Source organism: Vigna radiata, unplaced genomic scaffold (assembly GCF_000741045.1).
Source record: "Vigna radiata var. radiata cultivar VC1973A unplaced genomic scaffold, Vradiata_ver6 scaffold_7, whole genome shotgun sequence".
Taxonomy (NCBI): domain Eukaryota; kingdom Viridiplantae; phylum Streptophyta; class Magnoliopsida; order Fabales; family Fabaceae; genus Vigna; species Vigna radiata.
In genome coordinates this window covers 3721150-3730056 of record NW_014543262.1, presented here as the reverse complement: position 1 = coordinate 3730056, position 8907 = coordinate 3721150, and the positions used below count along the sequence as shown (strand labels likewise).

At 31.0% G+C, this 8907-nt stretch overlaps 1 protein-coding gene across 1 annotated transcript; it reads left to right on the top strand.

The window, feature by feature from the left end:
* The first annotated feature begins 4730 nt into the window (after window positions 1-4730).
* On the top strand, window positions 4731-8907 carry LOC106753809 (nudix hydrolase 12, mitochondrial). The gene is made up of 5 exons (XM_014635665.2): window positions 4731-5228; window positions 6823-6934; window positions 7020-7103; window positions 7953-8102; window positions 8288-8907. The coding sequence occupies exons 1-5, from the start codon at window positions 5158-5160 to the stop codon at window positions 8561-8563; spliced, it is 693 nt and encodes a 230-aa protein (XP_014491151.1). The 5' UTR covers window positions 4731-5157; the 3' UTR covers window positions 8564-8907.

The window sequence follows — 8907 nt, the reverse complement described above, 5'->3', positions numbered from 1 at the left end:
GCGCTAGGGTGTTAATACCTTCCTTACGCGTAACCGATTCCCGAACCTAAAAATCTGTTTTCGTAGACCATACTTTTATTTTAGGGTTTTTTCATAGTTTTTCCATAATAAACTATGGTGGCGACTCCCAAAATATTTTCTAAAACCGTTTGTTTTTCGGTTCGCCGTCCCGTCGCGATCCCGGTTGCGACATAGATTATTTTTCTTTTCACATCCTATCTCATTTTTATCATAAGAATTTCTAGAGTTTATTATTAAAATATCTAATATTTTTCATTTATGTTACTTTGGGCTAGAATCTTATGTATAGCTTTATTTTCATCTTCTAAGTTTTTTTGTTTCCTCATTGTTTTCAATATTTATGGACTCTTTCTAACAAATAGTTCTTTTTTAAGCTCATTATCTTTTATGTTTTGTTCCTCTAGTTTTTCTTTTAGATATATTTTTTATGTTATTTAAAGTATTATTTTCCTTTTTCAACTTTACAGTCTCACTAAACATTTCATTAGACGAAGTGGTTATGCTTTTTAACTTTTTATAATTATAGTTAAAATTTTCTTTTTAGGGACTTGTACATTTTTATTAGTCTACCAATATTAGAGATTACTTTAAAATAAGCTTGTTTAACTAAGTCAGAATAAAAAAAAAATCTACCTCTTGCTCATTATAGTCATCTGATGAGTTGCAAACATCTATCATAAGTCTAATGTAAGTTTTTTCAACTTTGGAGTTAAACGAGTCCAAATCTTCCCAAGTTGCCATGAGATATTTTTCTTTTGCATTTTGTTTTCTTTGTCTTTGTTTAGCTGAAGAAATTTTGATTTGTAGCATTTAGGATTTTTGCATTCATAGATAACAATTTTCTCTTTATCTTTGCCTTTAAATCTTCTACCTTTACCATAACCTAATTTTCTAATGTTTCTTTTAAGCTTTATAGTTAAAAGAAACAAATCCTCATCATCCTCTAAATCAAGTGCTCAGGTTGAGTTACTCTTCTTGCTTCTATGATTTTTCTTTAAAGCAAGGTTCATGCTTTTAGTTTTCTTCTAGTCTCCTTGAAATACTTGTTTGTGTACAATGAGGATGTCCATTAGTTCTTCTAGGAACATCTTCTCCAAATATTTTAAATCACTTAAAGTAGTGTCTTGTGCTCTCCACTTTAAAGGTATATTGCACAAGGCTTTATCATTAACATCATAATTGCAATAAGTGGTACTAAGGAAACTTAAATTATTTAACAATGTTTGTTAAATTGAACAAACTCATTTTTTTCCATTGTAAGTATTTCATATTGATGTCTTAACAAATTTAGTTTATGTCGTCTTACCTTGTTTGAGCCCTCATGAGCTAAGGCCAAATTGTTCCCCATTTCTTTGGCTAATGAAATTACATGTACTTTTGATATTATTTCTTTGGATAGCGTGCATAATAGATTATGTTTTAGTTTAACATTTAATTGATAACCTTTGTTTATCGTCCAACTCATTGCATGGTAGGATGTCTACCTTGTCATCTAGTAATGAAGGAATGCCTTTTTCAATGATATCCAATAGGTACATATTCATTGCTTTAAGATAGGTTAGCATTTTGAGTTTCCATAAGTCATATTTGAACAAAGGTAGGTGATTTGTTGCTTGATCATCTCCTTCCATTCAGTCTCTCAGACCAATCCTTTGTTCCTAGTTAAAGAATTACCCTAGAGGTAGAATTTGATACCACTTATTGGTGCAATGTGACTTTAGATGGGGGTGAATAAGACCTAGACTTTTTTTGTATATAGCAAAATATGAAATAAAACAGTAAACAGATCAAGCATAAAATAGATCTTTATACTGGTTCATCCCTAACTCTTGAACTACGTCTAGTTTTCTTTCAAGCACATTGTCTAAAAAACTCTATTAATCAAAACACTTTATTATAATAAGTATTATTCTTTCTAGGTTATACAAGTATTAGTTTTGCTAGTCACAAAAGTATTAACTTCTCCAAATTACGGAAGTATCAACCTCTTCAAGTAATTCTTCTTAACTTTTCATAAAATTAAGAACTCTCAAATCAAATTATTAAATTATTAAATATAAAAATATTTGGTAAACTTCTCATTAGAATTTAATTGGTTAAGTTAATTGTTTCAAAGAACTTTTGTAATTTGTTTTAGTCTTTAAAAAATAGGTTTAAACCCTTTTTTGGTCCCTAAGCTAAGTTTTGATGTTCAGTTTAGTCTCCGCTTTTAAAAATATCAACCTTTAGTCCCTATGATATGAAAAATGTATCAAATCAGTCTTATTCGTTAATAAATCACAAGTTTTTCATTAAGTGATTTGTTGTTCATAACACCTTCCGTTCACAAATCACAAAATATTGGATACATTTTTCATATCATAGGGACTAAAAGTTGACATTTTTAAAAACGGGGACTAAACTGAACATCAGAACTTAACTTAGGGACAAAAAAAAGATTTAAACCTAAGAAAAAAAATTATAATTTAAATCACCCGTCTTAAATTCATTGAATTCTTCTAATAGATATATATTCACCAAACCTTCTATTATACATTTATAATGTCTTCTTGTATGTTCACTTTTTTTACAAAACTTTTTTTCTAAAGGACTTTTTTACTCATAAACCCTACAATAAATCCATTACTCATCTATTTTTCCAGCAAAAGAAAATTAAGAGTTCCATTCAGCTCTATTCTAAAACTTTTTTGTTATTTTAAATGTAACTTACATATATAGTCATTACTATCAACTTCAATGCAAACACCTTTATTTTAGTATCCTTGTAACTAGAAAAAAATTTAGCCTATTTTTAAGTGAGTGAATCGTCTAGTCTAGTGTTAACTTAATGTTTAATTGGATGATCAAACCTTAATTAATACTATGTTACTTGGAGATCAAACCTCGACACTATGTTAAAGGGCTCAAATACTGAACCGATTGTCTCCATAACTTTTGGGTTTTTAACATATAATTGTTAAACATTAGGTGCTATAGCCCTTACATATGGACTAGTTGAGTGGCTGGAATTGACTCATTGCTTGTACTTGGAATCTTTCAATGATCCCCCAAGGTTGACTTTTACCAGGGTGTGTCTCCCATTCTATCACTTTTATTTTATTAAAAACAAATACTTATTATTTAATGGGAAAAACCTTTAGTTAATTTTCTTTTCAAAATAAAATAACTTCTTCCTATTTGAAAACAAAATAAAAAAAAAAACCCATTAACTTTTGCTATTATAGGCTGAGAGTCGATGGATTGAGTACGACTGTATGCTGAGTCAAATGAACCGAGTAGTCGGGGTACAAAAACGAACTTTGCAGTTAGTTGAGTAGAATTAAAGTGTAATCAATGCGGTAACTGCTATTGATGAGTGATTAAGGTCGACATTAATGATTATTAAAATATAAATTAATTTGTCAGATTCTTTTAAACTCTATAAATAGATGTTTAATTTTGAGATAAACTTACTTTTTCGTAATTGAATTACTTTAGACATCCACAGAGAAATTCTCACTTGAACGTCGAAGTGTCTTATATAGATCACCTCTCAAACCGATCGGTCACCCAAAACAAAAAGAGGAAAAAAGTTCGTTCAGTCAAGAAAGTTGAGTAAGAGTCATCCTTGTCTTAATCCAGCAAAGTAAAAGAAATTAATGAAATCACTTTTTAACCACCAATGTATACCTTTATTTTTCTTTTAACATAAATCATATAACTATTATTAATACTCAATAATAGTAACTTAGTTGGTAAACACACGTGCAGTTTGTATGCGAGACTTGAGTTCAATGGGAGAAGATGAGGAATGTTAAATATGATTAAGTCTCGTGGAGTTATTTCCACTTGAAAACCCAAAATCTAATTAAGATTATCAAAACTAGTGAAAGCACATCAGCTAATGCTGTTTCTTTATTTCTTGTTATGATAATAAAAATAATAATAATAATAATAATATTATAATTATAAAAGTAACTAGAATTAATTTTTACAATTTTATTATAGATTTTAATTTTAAAAAAGGAGTTAAAATAAAAAAAAACATTAAATAAAAAATATCAATTTTAAAAAGTCACTAAAGAATATAAAATTGATAAAGTAATTATTTTAATTTAATAAACAGAATAAAAATAAAAAACAAATTTAATATTGGAAATCCCTTTTTATTATATATATATATATATATATATATATATATATATATATATATTGTATTGTTTATATATTGAATAAATTAAAAACCATTCGTTAAGAATCATGTCACTTCATCGTAAAAGCAAGCATAAAACCTTTTAGAAATTTGATGAATCTAATGCTCAAGAAATTCAAATTAGACATTGTTTAAATATTTTTTAAAAGAAGCATAGTTTTTAAAAGTGAATACTAATGGTTATAAATAAGATTACGATACTTTCACAGTATTTTAACATTATTTACGTATTATTAGTAATACGTATTTGATTATTATTATTATTATTAAAATATTTTAGAAAAAAAGTTCTTAAGAGAATGTTTAAAAGGAGTTGGTAATTTGTTTACATTGGATTGGTTAAACTTACCAATCAGGTAAATCTTTTATAATTAAATTAAGAAAGAATTGTTGTTAGCAGAATCAGAATAAAGAATAGTTAAACACAATGACCAATTTATTTTTTAAAAATAGAAAAACAAGGTATTGAATACGAAGGTGAAGAGATGGTTGCTATATAAAAGGATGCCATTGCTGCACCCCGTGAAAGCTCTATCACTCTCTTTCCCTATTTTCCGTGAAAGCCTTTCTTCCTATTCATCCTGCTAAAACAAGCATATTTTCTTCTAGATTTCCACCTTTGCAAAAGGGATAAAGGGTTGCTACCATTTATGGTTTGGTTCGGCTATTTGTAGTAATCTTGTGCTATGAAAACAAACAAAACCATTATCATGAAAGGGTTCTTGAAACTTTAACACCTGAACCTTCATCTAAACAACTAAGCCTCTCTCATGCAAGAGATTCTTTGTGTTCAGGGTTGAGCCTCACCCGTTAACGTTTTCACGCTTTTTGTTTCATCTGTTCCATTTCAACCACCCCCATATTCTAAAGTCACAACCTTGGTTTTGATTCTCCCCTGTTTTCCTTTGTCTGTTTCCACTGCTTTTTGTCTTTTGCTAGAACCTATGTCGTCTGTGCCAGCACGAACAGGGCGACAAAGACAGCGTTATGAAGACAATTTGCGCCTTGTCTCTGGGTAAGTTTTTTCATTTTCACGCCATGGCTTCTTTACTGTTCTTAGATTTCATCTCAAATTCAGTTGTCATTTCCTGAGGGTACCTAACGTCTATTTATAAGTCACCCCTTTTTTCCTTACACGTTTGTATGGAGAAAATCTTCTTGAGTCCTTCAGATCCTTGAAGGATATTATTACTCTTCTTTACAACCATATGCATATCAGAGAAAAAATGCATCAAGTAAAAGTTCCATATGCTTGCCTCAATTACTTGGAGGTGGTTTAGATGTTTATTAAAAACCTTTACTGATCAAATCTAACATGGTATATCTAACAACCTTCAAAATCTCATCTTTTTCCCTTTTGACTTGTATCGCCTTTTTGTTATAGCCATGCATTTTATAGTACTTATTCAAAATATGGTTCCAATTCTGCATATGTGTCTTTGATGGTAAAAATCCATCTTCTTTGTGATTTACCTTTTCCTTCCCTTCTTCTCTGTTCTTGTCTAGTAAATAAAGTCGTGTTCAGTAGTAGAAATCTAAATGATTTTTGCTTATGGAATAGAGAAGAGGGGCATCTCAAAACTGTTGATACATAATTGTCTTCTCTGTTTGATGTTAAACTATTTTATTATTTTCATGCGGTTGTGTTCATTGCAATCATATATCAAAATAGTGGGCCATGACATTGACTTAATGTCTATATAATAAAATGCTTCAAATTGCGTGATCTATTTTGGCTTTTATCTCAATATAATAAGAAGACAATCTCGAGAGTTATCGGTAACAACACTGTGGCTCATGCAGAGTAGTTAACTGGGGTAGTGGTGGTGTTTATAAAATTAATAAAACCTTCCATGCAAGTCATGGGAAACATGTTTGTGGTTGAAGGTTGGATTCAGCCTGCTATTAGCAGTTGCAGAGAAATTTCGGATCTATTCCTTTTTATCAGGCTGGAATCATTGATCCTCGTTTCAAGCAATCAATGTATCCAAGTGGCCATAAAGTAAACACAAAAATGGATTAAACTAGGGAAAGCCACTCTTCAAATTTTTAAACCTTTTTGCTACACAAAACAAAAGCAATGAATCGGTGGGATTTGGTAAAAGAAATAATTTAATGTCTCACTTAGACAATTTAACATTTTACTTTTACTTTTCTTTTTATCTTAACATATCCCATGGATTCTATAAAATTTGATATTGCAATATAAAAACATGAAAACCACTACAGTTTTTCTTTAACACCATAATTATATATGCCCCAGAAGAAGAACCTGTTTTCAAAAACAAAGATCACCTGTTCATACTATAGATTTCTACCCAAAAGAAAAGTTTACTAAAAGGGTAATAAACCAATAGTGATTTGTGACAGTAGAACAGTAAGAACCTAGAAGAGCCACCAACCTGTGTTAATCTTAATTTTTGATTTCTGGATGTTGATAATATCGAACTGAGATTAATTTTCAGAGTTTATTTTGAACAGTAACCTTTGTTGCTACAGATATAGATTATGAATAGAGTTTTAAGGACTAACATCTAATGAGAATTAGTAGTTACAACAGAATCTTATCACCAATGTGATTTTAATCTTTTTCTTGTGCATTTTCATAGATGTATTCCCTATAGATGGAGAAAGGACAACACAGATCTAATGGGAGAAACTGAGATAATGGAAGTACTAATGATTTCTTCACCAAAACGTGATGACCTTGTATTCCCAAAGGTTCATATTATTTTCACCAATGATTAATGAACTTTATTAACATGAAACCCTTTATATTGAAAATTTGTACTTCTTCTCTTGCTAGGGTGGATGGGAGGATGATGAGACTGTCACAGAAGCTGCTTGCCGCGAAGCTTTAGAGGAAGCAGGAGTTAAAGGAATACTAAGAGTAGGTTCATTGTTCCCTCTTCGTTGTTGAAGTATTTGTTATAATCCATCTTCATTGAGGAATGTTTAAAAACACCAATTAGAATGATATAATAAAGGGAAGAATCAATGGTATTCAAAAATATGTGTAGAAATGATGATTGTGATGATATCATCCAAACATTTTTGGCTATGCCATAAATTTCTCATTGCTTTCAGCTTCCATTTTGTAAGTTTTCTATATCTTAAAGAAAACTTAACCATCTACGGAAGATATGAGATATCACACCTCTCTTTAAGCTCAAACAATGATGCAAAGCTGTTAGTTTTCAGATATTCTCAAAACAAACATTAATTTGCTTTGCTTGCATGGAAACTCTTCTTATACTGTGATTGATTCCATGTATATAAATTTGATTCAGCATGATGGATAAAAGATTACCATTTCATATTGTGTAGCTAGAGTAGATTTTGGTCCTGGACTTGTTGAAATAACCATCTCGGTAGTTTCATTATAGTCACCTGGTTATGGCCCAAACTAGTAATGGAATAATCTAAGTTCCCCTGAATCACTCTTCTTGCAGTTTAAAAAATATAGGATAAAGATTATACTTCTACTGTTCTACATAAACATCACAAGCCATGTATGAAACTTGCTTCCATATCATGAAGCATTGACTGCAAACATAACTGGTTGAAAATGAAACTAATGGTCCATTTTCTTTTGGTTACTGAAAAATTACTGATTGAACGTGGTAATGATTCTTCCATGTAACAATTAGGATAATGATGAGATGATGCTGATTCTTGCAAAATATGGTATTGAGTTTCATTAATCATGTTTATCTAATTGCCTTGCATTCATTTTCAGGAAATTCCATTAGGAATATGGGAGTTCAGAAGCAAAAGCAGTCAAGACTTGTGTAGCATTGAAGGAGGTTGCAGAGGATACATGTTTGCCTTGGAGGTGACTGAAGAACTTGAGCATTGGCCAGAGCAGAAAAATCGTTCTCGCCAATGGGTAAGTCTTACGAATAAGTTCTTAAAGAATTATACACCCTTAGGAGAAGTTCATAATTAAAGTTTCAAATTGTTAAAAGTGCTGCAATTTATGAACCTTCACAAACACATAGCAACTATTTGTATTTTTTGACATCACATGAAGCATGAACACTGAATAAAAAAGTTCATATTTTGTGTTCCTAGTTAAACATAAAAGAGGCATTCAGACTCAGCAGATATGACTGGATGTGTAATGCACTTGAGGCGTTTTTGAGAGTCATGGAAGAGGAGAGAAAGCTTGATGAGAAGCAAGAGCAGAATACTGAACTTGAACAACCTTCAATTATGGTAGCAGATGTGTCAGAATGCCAAAGTATGTCACCTAACTGCTATAAAAGATCCTCTACCATGCACATGCCTCCTTCGGTCAATCTTCTGTCACGTGCTACTCAAGAAATAGCCATACATTTTGGTTATTGACATCACCATGACACTTGTGTAAAATGTTCATGTGTTAGATCAACATAGTGCGGTAACTCCTTCAAATTGTGAAAGAACATGTTGTGAAGTTGTGACTTGGATGCACATGCCATCATCGACCTCATTGTTGTCGGGTTTTTCTTTTTTCTGTCCGATGTGATCGTTATGTAAAAGTGTGGTGGTGCAAGTCTCAAGTGTATATGGACTTGACAGTTGTTTGATTCACCCCACTGAAACTGAAGGCTTGTAAAAAAACATTATTTGTGAAAACTAGTAGAGTACAAGGGACAAAGACTATGCTGCTTTTGACAACCTTCTCAAAATTCTGTGGGTTACCTGTTTCA

Coding starts and splice junctions, on each gene's coding strand:
- LOC106753809 (XM_014635665.2), top strand. CDS start 5,158: ATGTCGTCTGTGCCAGCACGAACAGGGCGACAAAGACAGCGTTATGAA. Junction 5,229..6,822: donor AATTTGCGCCTTGTCTCTGG/GTAAGTTTTTTC, acceptor GCATTTTCATAG/ATGTATTCCCTATAGATGGA. Junction 8,103..8,287: donor AAAATCGTTCTCGCCAATGG/GTAAGTCTTACG, acceptor TTGTGTTCCTAG/TTAAACATAAAAGAGGCATT.